Raw genomic sequence first — 22,907 nt, 5'->3', positions numbered from 1 at the left:
CAGAACGTTGAGGGAGAAATGCTTTTCTGAGCAAGCAGCACTGGTGTGTCTTAATCTTTTGTGCTGACTGGCTGGGGTCATGAATTCTGCTGTCTCCGATTATTTTCCCTAGTATATGCTCATGGCAGGCTGACCTTTCCCTTAGCACTGCCAACCAGCAGTGTCTGTTTTAACTTTCTCTGCTCCTCTTCCTCCGACAGCTTCAGAGTTGTATGCAGCGGGGGTGTAGCCTTGTTGGTCCCAGGATAATAGAGACAAGGTGGGTGTGGTAGTATATCTTTTACTGGAAGAAGCTGGTCCAGTAAAAGAGATTACCTCACCCACTTTCTCTTGCTTCAGAGTCTGTTACTCTTCAGTGTATGATGTACGGTCTCTTGGCTAGAGCAGTGGAACTGGGCACTAGGACTCCTGGGTTCTGTGCCTGCCTCTGCTGCTTGTTTGCTTACTGTGTGAACTTGTGGAAGCCCCTTAGGAGTTCTATTCCTCCATTTCCCCTTTTGTGATATGACTACAATACAGCACCCCCATGGGGTGGGGCCTAAGGCTTAGCTAATGTCTGTAAAGTGCTTTGATATCATACGAAGGGTATGACAAAGAGATCTTTCCTCCCTCCTCCAAAGGATACCAAGTCTGCCTGGCTTGTTTTTTTTCACTTGTTTTGATCTACATAGTCTAGTAGGATGGAATGTGGTGACCCCTCTTCTATGGGGTGAGGGGCGAACACACAGCATGGGCTCTCCCGACCTCTGCTCTTGCTGGCCCTGACGCAGGGTGAGTTGGTGCAGAGGCCAGGTGGCCAGAGAAGCTTGCGTCTTAGTGCCTTACCGCCGGGTGAGCCGACTTGGGCTGATTCAGAAGCAGCTCAAGCTTCCCAGCTGCTTGTCATGCTGCAAAGCCTTGATGTGGAAGCAGTTTTAAATGGGATCTAGCGCCTGGCCAATAACTGTCATGGGTTAGACAAGAGGGGAGCTGCCTCCTAGCAAAGAGTAGATGAGACAAGGCCCAGGGTAGCTTGTTGCTAACAAAAGGCCACGCTCATCCTTTCCACACAAATGCCCCTTACAGACACCATCTTGATTAATGCTAGTGGAAAGGAACAGACATTCAAAAGGTATTAGGGCTTTACAGGGCGCTCTCCAGCCCTAGATCTCAAAGTGCTTTGGAAGGAAGGGTTGGGGAGAGGTATTCCTGTCCCGCAGAAAGGTGGGTAAGAGGTGCAGTGACTAGCTCAGTGGCAGATCTGGGAACAGAACCCAGGTCCCCTGACAACCAAACCAGGGCCCTTGCTACCGGACATCCCTTGCCTCTGAGAATCTCCCTCTCCTTCTGATGACTTGAAGTTAATTACAGAGTTTGTCCATGTGTTGTTTCGAAAGTGAGCTCGGTGTCTGAGCGCTCCCTGATGTTGCCTTCTCCAGGTGCTTCCAGCTGCGGGTGTGAAAATGTCCAGGCTCTGGCCCAGCTTCCTTGGGAAGATCCTAACAGAGAAGCTGAGGCCAGCACTGAGTGAACAAAAGGGATCAGATCCTCGCCAGCAGGGCAGATAACTGCTCCAAGTGGTTTTATCATTTTGGCTGTCACAATCTGCTTTGCTGGCAGGATCCTGAGAACTGGGACGTATCGGAAGTGGGGGAGCAAAATGGCTCTGTTCTAAAGCAGATTCTTACAAGCTGCCCCGTCCTGTAAGGTGCTGAACATCCTCGACTCCTACTGAGGTCAATGGCAATGTGCAGTACTCAGCACTTTTCAGGATTCGGCCCCAAGTGAATAGAACGCTCAGCACTCCCCTAGCACCTTTTGTGGAAGGATCTCAAAGCATGTTATCAACATATTCATTTTTGCAACCAACCTATGAAACAGGTAAGGATTCAGACTCATTTCACAGATGGGGACACCAAAGACTGAGGTGAAGTGACTTGCCTGAGCTCACAAGGCAAGTGAGCGGCACAGCCGGGGAAGAGAACCCAGGAGTCCTGACTTCTTTAATCACCAGTAACACTTCCCCCTTCCTTTGATTAAAAACTGATCCTGCCAAAGTACTTGATTTTTGATTGGTGTCTAATCGTCTGCTCTTGGATAAACACCCCTGGTCATGCTGTCAGCTCCGTTAACACAAGATGAGTTTATATCATGAGTTCTTTCTGAGTGTGAGAACCAGACCAAGCCATCTTTGAAATTGACCAGTCTGGTTCCTGTGAGAAACTTAATCCGAAAATTGCAATTCTATTCTTATTATAGTACCAGGAGCTGTACAAACACCTACCAAGAGAGAGTTCCTGCTCTGGAGAGCTCATAATCCAAATAGACAAAGGGTGGGAGGGGAAACAGAGGCTGAGACAGGAAGTCAGTTGCCCAATTTCACCCAGCAGGTCTGGTGGCAAAGATGGGAATAAAGCCCAGGTCTCCTGACTCCCAATCCAGTGCCCTAGTCACTAGGGAATGCTCCTCCCCGCCATCTGTTCTAAGGAAAGCCTCAGGGCTGTTGTCCAAGGTGAGAGAGAAACGTTACAAAGCCCTGGTCCTCCCAGAAAAACTGCCCTTTTCAATTTTCCTGTGTGAGCAGCCCTGGTAACAAAAACCAAAATAGGGAAGAGGTGTGAGTGTGGGGGAGACAGACAACAACCCTGGCAGAACAGCCTTTTAAAGGGGTTGTTTTCCATGAAGCAGCAGAGAGGGGTCTGAATGTCTCTGGGTAGAAGCCATCACAGGACAGAGATCTCCTGCGGTTACAGATATGGGGAAGGTAAACAATCTCCTTTCCTGGGTACCCCTGTGTGAGGGTGGGCTCAGTGATCTCCAGCCCACCCGGTGCTTTATCCACAGACCGCTGAAGTCAAAGGGAGGTTTTATTCCAGTGACTTCAGTGGGCTTTGGATCAAGCCCGTCCTGGAGAGGGTTAACCACCAGGTCCAAGCACCTTGCACTAGAAACTGCCTGTCAGCCCGAGCAATCGGAGCAAACAATGGCACTAAGACTGCAGAGCAGTGAGCAGCCTTGGGCTTCTTGCAGGGAGCCCAGGCTGTGAGAGGGCAGGCCACGTGGAAGGTGAACTGTGCTAAGACAATGCTGGCCTTCTTCTCTGGATAAACTGACACTTCCCCCGCCAAGTCAGCGGGCCTCCCACCTGGGGTATCACTTTGCAGGCAGACAAGGCCCTGATTTATGGCTGGGGCTGGATATTAGCCGAGCTGTTCTGATGGCCCTGCTGTGTGGGTGGCTGGGAGGCCATGATGGTTACCCCTGGCATCAGCTGAGCATGGGGTAGCTCTTGTGAATAGCCACTTGGGAAGCTAAGACCAAGATTTGAACAGGGCAAAGGGAGAGAGGTGGAGAGAAACTGTAAGGAGGGAGCAGAGTTTCAGTGTGATGGGGAAATCCAGCTGCTGCTGGGTTCAGGCCTCAGTCCTGCAAGCTGATCTGTGCCCTATGTGAAGCCCCTCAGTTCAGCCTGCAGGATTGGGGCCGAAGTCACAGCAGCTTTGCAAAATCAGCATGGAAACATATCAGCTCAGGCACAAAATGCACTTGTCCAGATGCTACCACTAGGATAGTGAAAGCACTAAAGAGATTTTGTCTGCCTGTGAAAATCTCTTCCCCTGTGAAGTGAGGTTTTGCAAGGCCTTCTCCACCCCCACCCCCACTCCCACTCCATAGCGTGCATCATGCCAGCATCTTTATTACTATGTACGTGCTCTGACCCACAATGCATTGCAGTTTTTATTTTCTTTGGATTCGCATGAAACATTGCAAAGTACTTATCCAAGGGCTCTGGATACCTCTGACCTCTGGTATGTTTAAAAATATGATTGTCCCGCTACAGACAGAGATTAACCCAGCAGCCTCCCCCGCACTGGGAAGTAACCAATTCCTCCCATGAATAGCAGCTCTTGCCATGCTCCTCCCTTCCCCAGTACCTGCGGGGATGAGATCTCGCCTTGTCATTATGTCTCATGAGACAGGCTTTAAGTGGCTATCAGCAGCTCTTTTGGGGTGGATTTGGGTTCGTCCCATGGTGCTGCAGGAGTGTGGTATCTGCCCTTCCATCCCATGCTCCTGATTCTGCCTGGCCTGGTATGGGCTGCTAATGAAAACCACATTCAGCCTTTTCCTGTAGGATTCCAAATGAGAAGTTTGGGACACGAGCGGGACCTGAATGTTATCTCCCCTTTGTATGTGTCTATCACTTTCTCTTTCTCATGTCCCTGTCTTCCCCCAAATCTGGGGTATGCTTCTGAGGAGGTGCCAGTTCTGGGGACTCTAGAGCTGTTACTGTGTTGTTCACTGTAGCCACTTTGAACTTCCTGGAGGCAGCTGTGGGGGTAAAACTCCGATCCTCCTGCTCTAAGAAGCACAGGCCCAGTCTGCTGAGGCTAAAGGAAAATCTTCATTAGCAGTATAGGGTCTATGATGCCCCGTCAGACTGTTCTGATTCCATCCAGTAGAGGGCAGTGGTTCACATACACTAGCCAGTTCATGAGACTACTGTATAAATACTCCCCTCCCCTCCCCTCCCCAATTCAATTTTGTTGCTAGCCACTTGCTAAGCTTTTGAATCCAGGTTGGCCATAGCAATTGCGGATTTCCCTGGAAGAGGAGGATATACTTTGCACTTACAGCCCCGTTCATCCAAAGATCATCGAGTGCTTTTAAATCAGTGGGTGAGGTTTATCCCAGCTTTACAGGTGGGGAAACTGAGGCACATCAAGGTGCTGTGACTTGCCCACGGTCACATAGTGTGGGACTAGAACCCACTGACTCCCTGCCCTCTAACTGCTAGAGTCCTGACCGGTTAGTCCTGCCCTCTAACCGCTAGAGACACAGCCTCCTTTGGTTTCTTAAACACGGTTGGGAGGTGTCAGTGCCGGCCAGCCAACCTGTGACTACACTGACTTAGTGAATTGCAGGGCGAATGTAGCCAGGGGCCTGGTGCTGACAGACACAAGACATCCCAAGGAGACAGAGGAGTCTGATTGCGACGCAGCCCTTCTGTCACAGCTCACAAGGGAGATCGGAGACCTCGGGCAGGGAGGGGAATAAATAACTTGAGATTCGCGCAGCCAGAAATCTGACTGTAAAGGAGCTGCCTGGGCTTGGTGCTGCCTTGGCGATAATTCCCCATCTGGGATGCTGCCAGGGTCTCAGGTGCAGCCGGCAGGGCATGTGACTAGCTCCTGAGAGCCGTGTTCCCCAGGGTTCCCAGTCTGCCCTGGGGGAACGGTGTGTGCAGAGAGTTCAGTGCTAAAAAATGAGACAAGCCTAAGAAGTGCCTTCTGTGCTGAGCCATGGAGTCTCTCCTGGGTGGACCTGCCCCTTTGGCCGGTTCAGGATACACCTTCCCTGTGAGCACAAGCCTCTTGGCTGGCAGGCTGCAGCGGCTCAGTGGCAGTAACCGGCAGGCTGGGAGGGGAGAGGCTGAGCCCGTTGTCCTGGAGGAAAAGGCTCTCAAAGGCAGGGAAATGTGTCGTGGACACATGGCACTGGGGAGAAGGGGAGATTGCTGGTGGTGTTGCTAGCTGAGCAGGGGAGGAGAGGTCAGCTGGGCCAGTGGTTTAAGCAAGTGATTTACAAAGCAGATTGGCTACAGCCCTATCTGGGCTTTATCTAGACTAGCATTTTAGTCCTGGTGCTGCCCCACCTGTGTGAGCAGGGGGGGGCTAGGACAGACCAGCTGCTGGGGTTTAGCCCCCCTGCCCAGAGCTGGTCTGCATGACCCCAGGGTTAAAATGCCGGCAGCTGGTCTACACTAGCACTCCCAACGTTGCCACCAGCAGTATGACAGCCCCAGGGGAAAGTGCTAACGCAGATGAGGCCTTAGGGGGCTATTGAGGATTGGGGGTGCAAAGGAACAACAATCTATCCGGGCAGTTGGACTCTCCCTAGGAATGTTTTATTAAACCTAGTTGCCAGCGGGCAGGTGGGAGGTGGGCTAGGTCACCCAGCCATGGAGGGATTTGCTCTTCAGAGAGGGTCAAGCCCGCTAAAGGCAGGGAGGTTCTCGCCAGCTTTCAAGTCTAAATCTCAGAGAGGCAGCACAATGAGCGCCTGGCTTCCCCCGGCTGCTGCAGGAAGGACTCGCAGGATGGGGAGGCCACTGGCAGGGCTCTTCCACCACAGGAATGTCTGTAACAGGGAAGCAAAAATAGATCAATTCAAAACCACCCTGGCTTAGGGCTCAACCCCCAACATGGCTCCTGCCTCTTTCCCAAAGGTATTTCCTGGCACCCTAAGCCCCACTTCATTGCCCTTCCTTTGGGCACTTGGGCAAGGGGAAGGAGTGACTGAACGGAGGATTAACTCCTCAGGGGCCAGCCAGTGCCTCTGCCCCCTGTCTCTCACCCACAGCAGAACCGACTGTGGCTCACAAGATGGTCTAGGTCCCCAGGTCTGGCCCAAGGTCTGGGCTTCACACAGCTCTGGTCTCGTGATCCTAGAAATGAGAGGCAGAAAAGAGACATCCAGTCATAGTGTCGACCACCACTATGTACGGCCCGGCCCAACTCTCCTCCCTCCATTACCTCAGGATCTAGCCACAGCAAAGTGCTGTCTTGGCCGAAGGGAATGGCCGGTGCAGCAGGAGAGCTGGCTGACCTTGTCCTTCTGACTCCCTGGTGGCCCTCGACTCCATCTCATGCCACCACAGCTGTGAATAGCTTTGGCAGGCAGGGGAGCTATCTGCACTGCTGCTCCCCCCTCTGAAATAATTGACAGCTCCCCCGGGCCAGGTTTGGAAATCGCCAGGCTCAAGAACGCTGCCCTGTCCAAAACAGCCACTCGGCCCCTGGCCCAAGAGGCCCTGCTCCTCTCAAAAGCTCAAATTCACCCACTCTCCAGCCATGTCTGGGATGTCCACTTCGAAGAGCCAAGCTGCAGCCGGCAACGTGTTTCATTGCATGGAATCGTGGAGTCCTCGTGCTTTCGTCTGCTGGAACCAGATGACTGTTTGGCTGAGCCCTGCCTGGGGAGAGGCCTGCAGTGCTGGATCCCCATCCCAGGGGTGTGAGCTAGTGTTGGTACCTTTCTCCCACCTGCTCCCAACTGGAGGGTAGCTTTGCCCACTCCCTTCACCCTCTAATGCACATGATTGACTTACCCAGGAGCACCTCCCCCACCCCGTGTCTTCCCCCTCTTCTCAGTACATACGCCTAACACAGGAGCTGTTTGAGTGTCCTGGTGGTGGCAGCAGCTGATTCCCAGCTTTCAGGGCTGCCTGCTAAAGGGGTGTGTGTGGGGGGGTGCATTCCCCAGCACTCTCAGGGGGCTGCGGGGGGGAGCTCAGTTGCATGCCTAGTCCCAGAATGGTCCCGTAGCTCACAGCTATGGGAGCTGCTGGTGGAGCCTAGTGGAAGGCTCGGCTGAGCCCGTGGAGGAGAAGAGTGGCTGGAGGTGGGATGTGGGGCAGAGTGGCTGGGTCACTTGCAAGTCGGGATGTGAAACAGGTCCAGGGCACCTCTACCCTCATCCCCTCAGAAACTCCCCCGCCATGACCTCTCCATCGCCACACCAGCCTTTTCACTCAGCCGATGGATACATGTATATTTTTGCCTGGCAGGGCACAATTGGACTGGGCAAGGCAGAATTTGATGCCTCCCTATGGGCTAGAAGGTAAGAATATTGCCCCATAGCTTCAGTGGGGTTCCCTGCCCGAGGCAGCTGCCCACTTGCTTCTGCAGCTGTTTCTTGGTGCATGGGAGAACTGGAACTCCCCAGCTACATGGGCTTGGGATGGGGGCAGCGCTGAGCTGATGATGGGGAAGGGGTGGAGGGGGCATTTATGCACTGAATTGCAGCCAGGCCTGAGGTGGCTCACATGGCATGTCCTTTCTTGGCCCCTCAGAGCCTCACTGGCCAGGATTATTTCTTGGGGGAGCAAGGAGGTTTTATGCTGTAGCAGCTGCTTTCCTAGATGCACAAACGAGGCTGAGTGGCGTGATTTGGGTCAGAGGGGACGTTCTGTGTGGTGACCATCTGCTCGGCCAAACTCTGCAGAGAAGAAGTCCCTTCTTTCCCCCTTTTCTCTCGGCTCTTCTTTTTTATTCCCTCTCCTCTCTGCCCCTTTCTTTCTCTCTCTTGCAATGTCTTGCATCAGGCTTGGATCAGAAAGTGCAGCCATAAATGGCAATGTGTTACTCACGTCTGCGTGGGGCCTGGGTGGTTATTCCAAAGCACACGCTTTCCCTCCCCTCTCCTGGAGGCTGGCTACTCGCTTCTCCCTCCTCCTGCCGGGGTAAGAGACACGCTGTTCTGCCCCAGCTGCTCTGGGGAAACTGGAGCTTCGCCTCCCAACAACGAAGGGCAGCTAGACGCACCAGCCCACTTGGCCAGATTTCGGTTGCCCCCTTTGCTAAAGGGAGGGGAGACTTGGGCTTGAGGGAGCTCCTCGCAGGGAGGGTTTGGGCTGCACAGAGGAAATGGGAAGAGGTGAGGTAATGGCTTGCATTGTCCAGCATTGAGTTTAAAAACAGATTATGATACGACTTCGCCAATGGGTGGGGGGTGGAGTGAGGGGACAGACTTGTACAGCAGAGTGTGAGCTGGGCCTCCCTCCCAACAATCTCTTTTTCTGATCCTTCCCATTTCTTCTCTCTCTCACTTCCCGGTCCAGGGGTTAGGACTTTGAGTGGGCTAATCATTAACAGTTGGGTGCATTCAAAGCATTCTACAGGTATTAAGTCAGTATCACCACGAGTGGGAGGTGGGTAGATCACTATTGTTATCCTGATTTTACAGGTAGGGAAACTGAGGCAGGAGGTGGTGTGACTTGTCTATCTTAAGGTTTTACACTGCCACCTATCATGTATCCTGACTGTCTTCCACATCAGATCAATAGCAAAGTCCCTAGCAGACTTCAAGGCCCCAGACTGGCAGAGCCAGGACTAGAATGCAGGACAGCCTAGCTACCGCCTCTGGACCATCCTGCCTGTTCTTTATTCAGTTAAAGGCCAAGCTCTTAACTTTTTTCAGCATTGCAGCATTCTTGGGATTTGATTGCAAATCTCATAATAATTGGTGTTTTTCTTAAAGCCCCAGCTGCTGGAGTCATGTGAATACATGAGAAGCTCAGCTGTTATTTAAAAAATTCCAGGAAAGGAAGTTTCAAGCTCGGATGACCTAAGTTCATCCTAAAGGTTCAAACACCAGAAGGAAAATAACAAATAATTTTGGTTATTTTTATTATTATTTTTAAATCTAACCAGTCGGAGAACACTTCAATCTCTCTGGTCACGCAATCACAGACATGAGGGTCGCTATCTTAAAGCAAAAAAACTTCAAATCCAGACTCCAGCGAGAAACTGCTGAATTGGAATTCATTTGCAAATTGGATACTATTAATTTGGGCTTGAATAGAGACTGGGAGTGGCTAAGTCATTATGCAAGGTAGCCTATCTCCCCTTGTTTTTTTCCTACAACCCCCCCCCAAGACGTTCTGGTTAAACTTGGATTATTGCTGTGCACATTGTAAGATGAGCTATTGCCAGCAGGAGAATGAGTTTGTGTGTGTGGTTTTTGGAGGAGGGTGTGGGGGGGGGGGGTGAGAAAACCTGGATTAGTGCTGGAAATGACCCACCTTGATTATCATGTGCATTATAAAGAGAGGTTTCAAAGAGGGATGGGCTATTACCAGCAGGAGAGTGAGTTTGTATGTGGGGGGGGGGGGGGGGGAAGGGTGAGAAAACCTGGATTTGTGCTGGAAATGGCTCTACTTGATGATCACTTTAGATAAGCTGTTACCAGCAGGAGAGTGGGGTGGGAGGAAGTTTTGTTTCATGGTCTCTGTGTGTATATAATGTCTTCTGCAGTTTCCACGATATGCTATGCATCCGATGAAGTGAGCTGTAGCTCACGAAAGCTCATGCTCAAATAAACTGGTTAGTCTCTAAGGTGCCACAAGTACTCCTTTTCTTTTTACGAATACAGACTAACACGGCTGTTACTCTGAAACCTATGATTTTTAAGCCAACCTTGTGGTTTTGGGAGTGCCTGATTGAGAGTATTTTTCACATTTGGGGTTGGCGAGACTGCCTTTGGAAGCATGCTATGCTACCCTTTTGTTTTTGGAGGGGTGTGTTGGAAAGTGGCCTTGTTTTGTGGTGATGCTGGGAGTCAGGACGCTGGGTTCTGTTCCCAGCTGGAAAGCTGACACTCTGTGACCTCAGGTGGGTGACTTAACCTCTCTGTGCCTGTCTCCTGGGGTGTCATCATAACTCCCACCCCTCCCATGTGTGCTGTGAGGTGTGACTGTCTGCAAAGTGCTTAGAGACTCTGAAAGAGAAGACATTTCACTGCAGTGTTGTTTTTGCTTGGAGGCACCAGCAGGGGAGGTGCTGTAGAATGGGCTGGGTATGGCAGAGGTAGCAGGAGCAGGCAGGGGTCACTGAGGACTGCATTGGCCAGGGTGGCTGAACTATGTCTCTGGTGCTGGGCAGCTGCTGCATAACGAGGTCTGTCGTTAAGCCTGCAGTGACGTGATCTTTGTCTGTTACAGCAGCTGTCCCGAACTGCCTGTGTAACTGTCCTCCAGATGCTCCCAGATAATTATCGCTGTGTCCTGCCTCCCTAAGGCAAGCAGGACTTTTCACTGCGGGGAGGTGTCCCCCCTAGGAGCCTGTGCTTGTTGATGCAGCCAGCGAATTGTGGGGAGAGGAGAGGCCAGGAGAGCACAGGGTTTACAGGCTCACCTAGCCAGGGTGCTTCGGATTCTGCTGCCATCTGATGCATCCCCTTCTCCCAACTCTAATGCTCCCTTTGCTTGGAGGGGCAGCTTGCCCTGATGTCCCTAAAACGTCTCCCTGCACCTCCCCCTGGCCGCTTTCCAACTGGGCAGAGCTCAGGGCCCAGCTTCGCACAGAGCCTGGGCCGGCCGGAGCTGCTGCAGTTGGCTCGGCTTCCGCAGGTCCTGGAGCCTCAGTCACACTCAGGGCTCGGCTGGGGTTAAAAACCAAACCCCGTCTGCATCTGCAGTGTCCAGGCCGGGCGGCCGCCCGCTCTGAAAGCAGGGTGAAGCCCCACCCCTCTATTTCACACTTTGGGAAGTCAGTGGGGTCTGGAGTGAACCCTTTTCATGAGCTGATTATTCTAGACTGAGATTCAGGAGCTCTCGGTTCAGTTCCTGGCAGGTTAAAAGCTCAGTGTCAAGAGCTGCACAAAGGAAGCCAAAGCTGCTGTTGGAGCATAACAACAACCAGTTTAATTCGTCCTGCAAAAACTCAGGAGCTGTGCCAGGTATTATAGTGCACCACCTGCTGGTCCCTTCTCTGTCAGCTAACTATTTACATCCCTATGGACGTGGAGCAGTCCTGTAATGTCTCTGACTCCCTGCGTGACCTTGGGCAAGTCACTTAGCCACTCTGTGCCTCAATTCCCCACCTGTATAGGGGGATCATAATCCTCCCTTTCTTCCACCCTGTGGTCTTGTCCATTTAGATTGTAAGCACTTTGGGGCAGCAAGGAAGGGCACCAAACACACCAGCTACTCCCACTTTGTCTCACTAACCCCCCCCCCCCATCTCCTGGCTTTGTTCCCCTTCCCTGAAGGCCTCCATGCACTCCCCATACCCTCCTGGGGCAGTAGGAGTGTCCTCAGGCCTCTGTCACTGAGTCCCATCTGTCATGGAGCTCCCCTCTCCACTGTGGGGCTACAAGCTGCGCTTCCCGAGCCCCTTCAGCTGCCAGTATCCCCCTCTCCCTGCCTCCCGTCTTGTCACAGGGGCTACACACTGTGAGGGGGAGAGCTGTTGCTCCGGTGGCTTGAGATGCTCCCCCCCGGTATTCCCCCCCACCCCCAGCTGGGGACTGTGGCTCTCACTCGGCTTGTTGGCATGTCTCCTCAGAGGCAGGGAGTGCTCATACCAAACCCCCTGAGAGAGGCGTGGGGAGGGCGGATGGGTACACATCCCCATTATCCCCTCCCATCCCAACGCTGACACCTTTGTGAGCCTCTCTTCTAGCCAGCAGCTGGGAGGGTGCTGCAGGTCTTGGCCTGGTCCTGCCTGTTGTGAAGCAAATTGGACACAGTAGCTCTGTATCCCTTCCCCTGTGTTAGCATCGGCTCTCTGCTAGGTGCAGTACTGTCAAAGTCAGGGAGAAGAGTTTGTGGCGTGAAGGGTTGGCGGGGCAGGTAGGAAATAGGGCTGGGCAGGATTTAAACAAATGTCTGCGCAGCTCCGCTTCCGAAGCTGGCAGGGGTCTCAGCAAACATGCAGCACTGAGCTCTGTACCAGGCTGGGCACATTGGCAGGTGGCTGAAGGGCTGCAAAGACCCTCTGGAATGAGCAGCTGTCCAGGGGAGGCGAGTCTGTCACACAGACCTTGCAAGTGCTGACTGGGTAAGAGGCTGTGTGCCTCTCCTCTCCAAACTCCTCCTGCAGCCTGCTAGCCAAGACTCAGTGCACTGGCATCTAGGGGAGCGGTTCTTATCACCCTGCCAGGAGATCTAGACAGGCCAAGCCTTGCAACAGCCGTGATGCCTTTGCCTTAGATATACTTCCAGCTGCTTTCGTGGGCCCTTAGGAGCCAGTCCTTTTAGCTTGGACTCGCCTTTGTTCATGCTGTTGAAAAACTCTCGACTGTAGGTTTGTTTGGCTCCTTGCATTACCATTACCCAATCCTGGATTGGGTCACAAGTGAATCAAGCTTTTTAGGTCTCAGCTTGGTATTCACCAATGAAACAGAGATGACGCATGACTGTGGATGGGGAGGTGGGGGTGGCACAATTTCAGGGTTCTGATGGTATGTGGCAGGGTTCAGGGCAGGGCATACAAACCCTGGCAGAAATCTGGGGGGGGACATGTGACCCTACGTGCCTGCTCCCCCACATGTTGCCTCTGAGCTTGAAGGTCAGTCTGTGCTCAGGAGAGGCCCAGATATGGAGCAGCAGGGTGGGCGCGTGGGACTGCAAGTCCGTTATGGGGTTTCCTGTCTAATACAAAGGCTGGTAACTCCAAGGGTTGGTTAGTTAGACGTGCCCACGGGTTCTCTCTGCCATGGGCTCGCTTTATTGGGGTTTGCCACATCAGTCCAGATGCTGCAGCATCTCTCGCACTTTTGTGATCAGGCCTGTGTGTATCCAAATAAGGGCCCACGTCACCATGCTGACAGCTTTAGAAATGGGCAGAGGCAATCCCAAGAGGGCTGGGAGTGTGGGATTGCCCTCCCCTTAGGGCTCTTCTGAAAAGTCCATTCGAGCACAGTGAACCAAGTTCTGGGTGGGCCCGGGCCTGGCGGCAGGGCTGCTGCTGGGGCTGCCTGTGAACCATGATAACTGCGCTGACATGAGAGAGCCATGCTACCCGAGTCACGTATTGTTCCAAGCTAATGCCAGCTGCAGAGGGGCAAAGCCCACGTGGTTGGGTGATTAAAAGCTGGGAGGTTCTTGGCTGCACAGAGATGCCAACTACTTCATAAAGAGGAGCGAGGCTTCGGGGTCTAGAGTCGCTGCTTATAGACTGTGCACAGGCCAATGGCTCTGCTATCCGGCAGAGGTCTCTTCCCCACGTTAATGAGTTGGCAAGTAAGGCCCTTGAACTGGGTCACAGATCTAGCTATGGAAGTGGGTTAAGAAGCCTGTCCTGTCAATCCAAAGTGCACCCAGGAGTCCAAGGGTAGCGGATTTGCTGTCAGAGGTGCAGAGTAATTTCCGAAGCACAGTGGTGGCCATGAAAACCATCAGGCCACATCCTTGGCTGCTATAAGTTACCGTAGCTCTCCTGACTCCCATGGAGCTGCACCCGCTGAGGAGCTGAGTTAATGTTTGCTTGCTGGCTGGCTGCCCTCTACCTAGGGTGGGTAAGGGCTTGTCTACACGGGGAAACTGATGGGCATAACCACTCCCATGTGGGCGCTGCATTCCAAACAGTGGGGTGCCGTCTATGTACGCAACACATGCACTGTGTGCCCATGTAAGCCCTGAATACGTCTTCCTGACCAGCTGTGCTCACAGGATGATTCCATCTGGGCCCTGAACATGCACAGAGGATGTCATTTTGGGATCCTCCATGCAGCATGACCTCACAGGCCCTGTACATGTGAGGTCATGCCTTGAATACAAGTGTAGAATTGCATGTGTTAGTAAAAATGCCCTGGCATGTTCCAGAGTCCAAAAATAATTCTTTATTCCGGAATAATCACTCCACTGTCCACAGTCTGTATTTATTCTGGAGTTGCCCCTGTGGTGTGAGAGTGGGGGGATCTTGGAGATAGGAGGGGGGGCTGGCTCAGCTAAGGTGTGTAGTGAGTGGCAGGGAATCAAGAGTGGGCGCGGAAAGGTTGAAATGGACAAAATGAGTAGCCAGGATGAGACCCTAGGGGGTAGACTAGAGGACCCTTGTAGTCCCTTCTAACCCTCCCCATGTACAGCACCATGCACTTCCCAGGTCTGGGGTTTCCTGATGCTGACAGATGGGAGCTCTCACTTCTGGCTCAACGCAGTTCACGCAGGATAACGTTGCACCCCAGCATGCAGAGAGGGAGGGATGGGGCTGTGCTCAGATGGGTAGTACCCTCTTCCTAATGGGAGCCTGAGCTGGTCTGCTGCCGGCTCTAAGGATGCTGGGCTAGATTCAAAAACCCTCATTGTTCCCTGCTGTAGATATTTCTTCCCCTGTGCTGGAGCTGAGAAATTCTTCTGCAAGAGGAGTTATGGGACTACAGACTCTGGCGGGACCCAGGGCCTCAGGATGTCCTGCCGGGCTTGGTGGGACCCACAGCTCCTGGTTGAGAAGGTTTTCCACACTGTTGGTGCCCTCCTGTGCAACGCAGGCCAGGGGGAGCTCCCAAGGAATACCTGGAAATCTGACCACTGAGCCTGCTTCTCTCCCCACCTACTATCCCCTCCCAAAAATATGCCCCTCTGCACACAGGCATGGGGAGCTCCTCCTAGGCACCACTGCAGGTTCATTGCTAACTGAGAGAGTGTGACTTTGCGAAGGAACTGCTCCCAGGAGTCCCAGGGCAGTGCTAGCCAGCTGGCTTATGCCAGTGTCAGCCTAAGGCTCAGCACCTGAGCCGAGTTGCCCTCCCGGCAGTGCTGCTGACATTCTTTCCACCACTGTTCATAAAAGAAAGGGCTCTGTGGGCTCCCCCATCCATCGCTCCGCCCCCACCCATGCAGGCCTGGGAAGAGATGAATGGAGAGTGAAAGGGAGCTTCCATTTTTGGAAGTGTGGACCAAAATAGCTGTGGTAGAATGTGTGAGAGATGATGGGCATGTGGGCTGTCCGCGACCCAGGGACCGGAGGTGCAAGAGGAGCCCAAATGGCCGTGAATAATGCTCATTCCCCGCTGATGACATAACGTGCCCGGTCCTGGGCTCTGGGCTACATCCCAAATTCCTGATGTTTATTATAAAACTGTGCTGAGAAACTCCACTGGCCTGTTCTGCAAGGGGGCAGCTCCTGCCCTGCCTTTCAGCTCTGCATTGCTGACTGAGTTCACCTGCACAACGCCTGCCCGTGGCTCAGAGAGTCGGCCCTCCCGGCCATCTTGGTTCTCCTCGTCTCCTCTCCCATGCGGCGTCTTAACCCCCTTCCTCCCTAACTGAGCTTGGCAGCTTCTCCTGGCTCTTTCTGCTCGCACACAGACCCAACCCCTGCCCTGTGCACCCCCAGCAAGCTGGGGCAGCTGTGAAGGAGCGGTCGCTTTGACTCAAACGTGGGAAGCCAGACGAGCCAGGGGTGGAGGCAGGAGCCAGGACTGCGCACCCTCTGGATTCTGACAAACTGCGAGTTATCTTGCCGGTGCTGGGGAGACAGAGAGAGAACACTCTGCCTGCTGCCTTTCTGATGTGCATTGCAGAATCTGAGTACTAGACTCTGTGTGTGTGTGTGTGTGTGTGTGTGTGTGTGTGTGTGTGTGTGTGTGTGTGTGTGTGTGTGTGTGTGTGTGTGTGTGTGTGTGTGTGTTGGAGAGAGGATGGGAGACACTCTGGAGGCATCACTATGATTTTGGAGGAAGAAGACTGTAGTTTTCTTCTCCCTTTTTCCAGCCCATCCTCCGTGGAGAGTATCCTGATCAAAGTCCGGGGCAGTTTTCTTCCCCATGCCCCCACCCCAATAACTGTGGCCCCTTACAGCCCTCTCTGAGGTGCCACGGATTTTGGATCCTGCCCCATGGTAAATTTTAAAAAAATGAGATGCTGCTTGTTCATTATTCCTTTTTGCGGTTTAGTTGTTAGCCCTGGGCTGGCCTGTAGGACCGAGAGGCTGGGCTCGTTTCGCGCCGTGGGCCAAGGATGGAACTGGCCTGTAGGATTGAGAGGCTGGGCTCGTTTCGCGCCGTGGGCCAAGGATGGAGCTGGCCTGTAGGATTGAGAGGCTGGGCTCATTTCGCGCCGTGGGCCAAGGATGGAGCTGGCCTGTAGGACCGAGAGGCTGGGCTCGTTTCGCGCCGTGGGCCAAGGATGGAGCTGGCAGTGCTCCTACCCCTGCAGATTGTTAGAGTTGCCAGACTCTTCCCTTTACAAGACCCTGGGTTCCGTTGCTTACGTCTTTACCAAAGTTTAATAGTTTGGGCTGAAGTATGTTCTAGCACCCACATGTGTTGGAGCAGCGTCTTGAAAGGCAGGGAGGTGGCCTTTGTATCAGGGATGTGCCTTTTGACATACCTGTGAAAATTGCCTGCATTTGGTCAAGTAATAAGCTTTTGAAAACTCGCAATTTGCTAATGGTCTATCAAGTCTCTGCTATGCCTTGCAGCTTAATTCCCAGAAGAGTCCATCCTCACTGAAAAGGCACCAACCTGGCATTGAGGAGGACTTTCCCTGCAGTTGCAATTCCTGACTTCTGGGCCTTGCTGGGTCTAGATCAGGCATAGGAAATTAGAGGATGCTTCTACATAACATCATGTGGAGGAGGAAGCTGATTGAATCAAATGCAGAGTGGATAAGAGCCAGACCTGGGAGACACAGGGGGGACTGGAAGCTAATGGAGGGGCAGCTGATGGAGGGGGAATGAGACGGAAACTGGGAGTTGGGTGAAGACTGGGAGGAAATGAGAGTGGCTGGCCAAAGACATTGGGACTGGAAGCCAAGGAGGGAAATCGGCGAGGGGGCTGAGATTAGACTAGGGGAGACTGGGACTGGGAACCAGTGGAGTGGAAAGAAGAAGGTTGTGGGTGGGGGAGAGCTCACAAGAAGCCAGGGTCTGACTTGCAAAAGTGTGAGTATGCTCAACTGCACCTGAAAGCACTAGGAGTGGTGCCTGAATATGCCAAGTACTGTGAGAAAACAGGTGATGGCTCATCTCACGGGAGTGCCACAAAGATAAACGAACGTTTGTGGAGCACTCGGATACTGTAGTGCCCTAGAAAATCAATAATTCTCCCTTCAGATCAGGATTTGAATTGTGTGCTGTAAATAAGACGTAGGGCCACGCATGGAATAATGAAGAGAAAACAAAATACTGAATAGCGGATCATTAAATGAGCACTGTCCGTCCTGGGTAACAAATGGGGCAGGGGTCCTGTGGAAAATACAGCATGTGACAACATAATTAAAGACTGTATCATAATGTATGTGCACAAGAGGGGGGGGGCAAATTAAGGATGCACAGGCAACCATAATGTTCTTTTACTGTAGTGTGTGTGTGTGTGTGTGTGTGTGTGTGTGGAATATATCATCTTATTAATAAAAACTAGCTCTTTTCATCCATAGATCTCTATGCAGGTCAGTATCATTACCCCTATTTTAGATGGGGAAACTGAATCACAGAGGGGAAATGATTTGCCCAAGGCTCACCCGGCAGCCAAATGGCAGAGCCAGAAATTGAACCCAAGTCTGCCATGTCCCAGTCCATTGTCTGATTCACCGAGCCATGCCGCCTCGGGGAACTCCGTTTGCTCCACACACTGTTCTCCCCTCTGAACTGCTCTGCTCTTCATTCTCTCCAGGAGGAAGATCAAGACTGGGAAAAAGAGAGACTGGTGGTGAAGGAACCAGAGCTGGACGATGGTAAGTGTTGGAGATGCAGCAGCTGGTAGGAGAGAGGGCGTAGATAGTGCCATGCTGCCAAGGGCCAGCTTGGATCTGAGCTGGAAGCTCCTGAATACTGAGAGTGAAATTTCCCTCTTCTAGAGTTCTAGGCAAAATGGAAGACCAGGCCAGTGTGTCCAGGGTCATGAAACACAAGGAGGAAAAACTGTATAAAACCCCCCAACGCACATTGCGGGGCCTTTTTTCATACTCCATAAAGAAATAATCTGCCGCCGCTCCCTGAAAAAATAGAGTGGCAGGTGACACCCCCTTTTCTCCTCCCCCATACAGATCACCTTTCAGTTTGTGGGGTGTGTTTCCTTCCACCCATAGATGCTGGAACTAGGGGTGCTGGGGTGCTGCCATACCCGTGCCTTGAAGTGGTTTCCATGATATACAGGATTTACAGTTTGCTTCAGTGGCTCTCAGCCCCCCCACTATACGCATTGTTCCAGTGCCCCTGCTTCCACCAGACCCACGTTGTGTGCAAACACACTCAGTGTTTCAGTAACACAAGGGGCACCGGACTTTAAGTGTGCACAGTACAATCAGACCATGGGAGTGGTGGGCGGTGTTCGGCAGGCTGACAAATCTCTGTTCTTGGAACTTTGGCAATGATAATGCTCCAGTGGCAGAATCCAGGAGAGTTGTGGGCTAGACAGTGTGGTGGGAGGGCGGGGGGGGACAGAGGACTTAATAGAAAGCACAGACCTGGGGTAACATGAAACAAATGGCAACCTCACTAGTTGAGGGGACCACCACAGAACTCTGCCATTGGGATCAGAACCCGATCAATTTACACCTTCGTCGTCTTAGAAACTCTGTCCCAGCAAGAATGAGGCTGACGTCGCTGTCCCTTTAAATTCCCAGCTGGCAGAGAGAGTGGAAAGAGAAGGGAGGGCTGCAGGAATGCAATGGCCTGGGCATTCTTCACCCTGCTCATTGTGTGCCAGGCACAGAGTCTGGGGTGGGAGGGCCTGTTCTAGGACAATGCTGGGGGACCAGGGCAAGGCTGTCACTTGCTATAAATATAGCCCCTGGTCAGCAAGGCCTGGAAGCTGCTCAGCTGCAAGCCTCTGGGGGGAAGGCTGGGGATTAGCTCCCCTCAGCAGCTGACAGCTTCCTCTTCCTCCTGATTATTGAGCTGTTAATTCGCTCGGTTGGGCTAGAGTCAGCGGAGCACAAAGAACAGATAGCATCACTGGCATTTGTCATTGCGGCGGCAGCCTGGCAGGCCCTGGGCGGGGGTGGCTGGGGAGGGGGAGGGGACCAGGATGAGCCATGCTGCTACTGGGTTCCACGCTGCAGAGAGGATGGAGAGCTGGGGACAGGCCAGCAATGTATGAACACAGCTGCCCCCACCCGGGGCTTAATCCTTTTAAGACTGCGTGTGGCACACCAGCTCGATGGCCGGCTCTCGTGGGTTCCTCTCACCTCCCTTCTCCTTATATCGGTTTCACCCCAGCAGCTCCCTCCCCATCCTGATGACAGATGTGCTGTGCCTTTTGCCTCCAGCCGTTGGCATGACACGAGAACAAAGCCTGGCAAAAAGCTCCTTGAAGGCACCAGGGGATCTCCAGAGGGTTTAGCTAGAGCTGTGTTTAACTGATTCGTCAATGACTTTATTAGAAAATGATTAATTGACTAATTGGGACAACAACACAGGACCCTTGCTCATAACTCTTCCCCCCCCCCCCCAGCCCCAAACTAGATGATGGCAGGCAAGTGTGTGTGTGTTTGTGTTGACCAGGAGACCGTCCCACAGCAGCACCACGGTCAATGTGATGGCTTATAGACTCCATCCTGGGGGGGCCGGGGTGGTAGGAATCCCTCCTCCCTGTCCCACTTCCTTGCTAGCCTTTGCAGCCCCCTGTCACAATCCCTCTGGCGCAGGAGGTTTATGACAGATGCTAATCCTTGCAATGCACCTTCAAGGCAGGGAGCCGCTATCACCGTTTCGTAGAGAGGGGAGTGTGTGGGACAGAGCCTGGCACTGCAAGCTGGCCTGACTTGCCCCAGGGGAACACAGCCAGTGGGTGGCGGAGCTGTGACTAGAACTCAGGTGTCCTGACTCCCAGTCTAGGGCACGTGCCACTCAACTGTGTTGCCTTTTATCCTGACAAATTCCCTTCACCTCCTGTAGACCTTCAGTTCTACTGTCTGAAATGCAGCTGCCTCTGGGGTGGGAGAGGGCACACAGCAGGCCACACAACGGAGGGGGAGGGGAGTTTGGGCCCAGGATCCTGTGGCAAACTGCAGCTGCTCTTGCAACCAGTCTGTTGTTCAAAACTGTAAGAGAGCCCTACCAGCCGGCCTCAGGAGGAGGTCAGCCTGGGCTAACGACGCTGGGATGTGGAACCTGTGCTACCAAGGAGTCAGAGCTATGGCAAACCCATGCTTGGAGTGGGGCTGAATTAGGAGTCCCTCTACAGGCCATTGGCCCCCCACTTTAACTGGCTAGTGGGGTCAGTGTTGAGGGGCTCATGGCTCTTCCCTATCTTCTCACACCTGGAAAAAGCACCCCCTCCTCCTGCTCTGGGTTGTCTGCGCTGCCCCAGTCCCAGCAGCACAAGGCTCCATGCGTGGTGCCTGCTCCAGGCCGCCTGCATGGCAGTACCTGCCGCATTAGCAATAGGCGGCCACACCGGCTTGTTTTGCTAAATGAGGGCCTTCACGATGATGTGCCCCCGGCCAGCATTACGGTAAAGGATCAAGGCTCCAGCCTTTTCCAAGCTGTTAAAATTCTCTTGCTCAGTTCTCCTCCTTTCTGCCTTCAAGAGCCTTGGGCCAACATTAACAAAGCGCTTAGGACACAGTTTTCCGTGCTAAATTCCTCAGGCTCAGTTGCAAAGCTCAGCCACGGAAACTGATTGGAATCTCACTAAGCTGTCCATCTCCAGCCTCTGCATTTCCCTTCCCAAACTGCTGTTTGTCCGGGCATTCACCCAGCGGGCTCTGGCTTGGGTTCTTCAGTGTTGGTGACATTGTCGTTGTCGTCGTCGTTGTTTTATTAGAAGAAAAGAAAAAAAGGAACCTGAACACTTTTCTCTCTCGTTTTTTTCCTCCCCCCGACTCCTTGTTCAGTGGTAAAAGAGAAAAAGGAAGTGAGATGGGTAACCCCATTCTGCCTGCCTGAATTCCTCCAGCAGTTTGAAATTAGGGTGACCAGATGTCCCAATTTTATAGGGACAGTCCCGATATTTGGGACTTTGTCTTATATAGGTGCCAACTACCCCCCACCCCGTCCCGATTTTTCACCCTTGCTATCTGGTCACCCTATTTGAAACAGATGCTATGATCTTCAGTTCCTGCCCTAAACTGTATTGCTGGGCGCTGTTAAAGTGTTACTATGTCCCATCCCTGAAGTGGCTGCATTTCAGGGTAAGATTAAGTGTTCCCTTTTCCACTACTGGGATGGGGAGGCAGAGGGAGTTGTGACGCTTAACTAACCATCCTATCCTTGGATAAATGGTACTGTAGACATGCAGGCTGCAATTCATTCCCTTTTAAAGGAATGTTCTAAATAATTCAGGCATTTTAATGGGCTGAATAAGATGATGACTCAGTCTGGCCAGTGGGGATACTAAGCCATGCGTGTGCATCTAGTATAACCACAAGGATCTCGGATTGTCAGCCAGCTACCTTTTTATTTCTTTAATGCATTTTCTATTTATGCACTTATATGGCCTCCATTGCAGTAGTGTCTGAGCACCTCACAGTTATTAATGAATGCATCCTCACATCTTCTGTGAGGTGGGAAAGTATTATTGTCCCCATTTTACACATGGGGAAACTGAGGCACGGTGCGATTAAGTGATTTACCCAAGAACACGCAGGAAGTCTGTGGCAGAGCCAGGAATAGAATTCAGGTCTCTCTAAATACTAGTTGAATGGCCTAAACACAAGACCATTCTTCTTCTTTTCTTTCAAGAAGCAAAGTTGTACAGAAACCTCTGGGGAGCTGGCAGGTTCCTGGAGCTAGAACCAAGGTGTCTGGGAGAGTAAGAAGCACTGGGTGTGGAGAGGTAGATTTGAATTAGGACTCTTTTTTCTTTTTACCAAATGACAGCCAGTAAGAAAATACCCTGCAAACCCAGCGTCTTGGAAACCTGCCGACATTGGCGGGGGAAATTCACAAGACAAATATCTTTTTTTAAAACTCACCTCACGGCTGTTCTATTTAAGTAGGTCATTTTATACTCGTAAATATTTTGCAGTTCCTGGGAAAAATCATGCCTAGAATTTTCAATGTATTTCCTGACACTTATCTCCAATCTGAAGAGAAAGAGAGCCCTTGAGCACTGAAAACTTCCAGCTCTTTCCTTCAAAACCTACAAGCACAGGTTGGCAGGCAGATGGGCGAATGGCTATTCCCCTTCCCCTCAATTTCTAGAGTCCCTTCTTCACTCTGATCTGAACAGCCCCTGTTCGGGGAGGGAAAACCGACTTGGTTTTCTATCAAGCAAAAGATGTTAAGAATAAAGATTTTATTTTGTGCTGTGAAGGGCACCGATGAAGCCAGATTCTCCTTTCACGTACCTTAGTGAAACTCCACTGACTTCAGAGAAATGACTCCGGATTTACACCAGTGCAAGTAAGAGGAGACTCAGGCCTGATATCTCCCCGAGCAACAACCGGTTAAAGGCACGTTTCAACGGCACTTTTAAGGCTCGTTTTTAGTGCCTGGTTAACTGAGCCTAGTCTCTGTTTGCTTCCAGTTGATCAGGCTTGTTTGCCTGCCAGTGCTGAGCTTTTTCCATTGAGGGAAATGAGACTTTACGGAGCTGTGTTTTCTGGGCTGTGGAGCGAGGGCACTGTGACAGGCTTAGGTTTGCTGAGCTGTTGGGCAATGGGTGTAGCTTTTCACAAGAGGCCAGACAGCGGCCTTTGTTTTCACTCCAGTTCTACAGCTAAATGATTAGCCCTTGATTCGGAATCTTCCACA

General features: G+C 52.3%; 1 protein-coding gene across 6 annotated transcripts in view; it reads left to right on the top strand.

Moving 5' to 3' along the window:
• MXRA7 (matrix remodeling associated 7) overlaps positions 1 to 22,907 on the top strand; it is a 53,304-nt gene that overhangs the window by 6,202 nt on the left and 24,195 nt on the right. For all 6 annotated transcript variants that reach the window (XM_037914204.2, XM_007072530.4, XM_027834692.3 and 3 more), the window contains exon 2: positions 17,881 to 17,941. In XM_037914204.2, coding sequence (XP_037770132.1) covers positions 17,881 to 17,941 — 61 coding nt within the window. The remainder of the gene's footprint in view (positions 1 to 17,880; positions 17,942 to 22,907) is intronic.

Source organism: Chelonia mydas, chromosome 14 (genome assembly GCF_015237465.2).
Source record: "Chelonia mydas isolate rCheMyd1 chromosome 14, rCheMyd1.pri.v2, whole genome shotgun sequence".
NCBI classification, from domain to species: Eukaryota; Metazoa; Chordata; order Testudines; family Cheloniidae; genus Chelonia; species Chelonia mydas.
The sequence above is the reverse complement of the archived record's forward strand: the minus strand, read 5'-3'. Positions and strand labels throughout refer to the sequence as shown.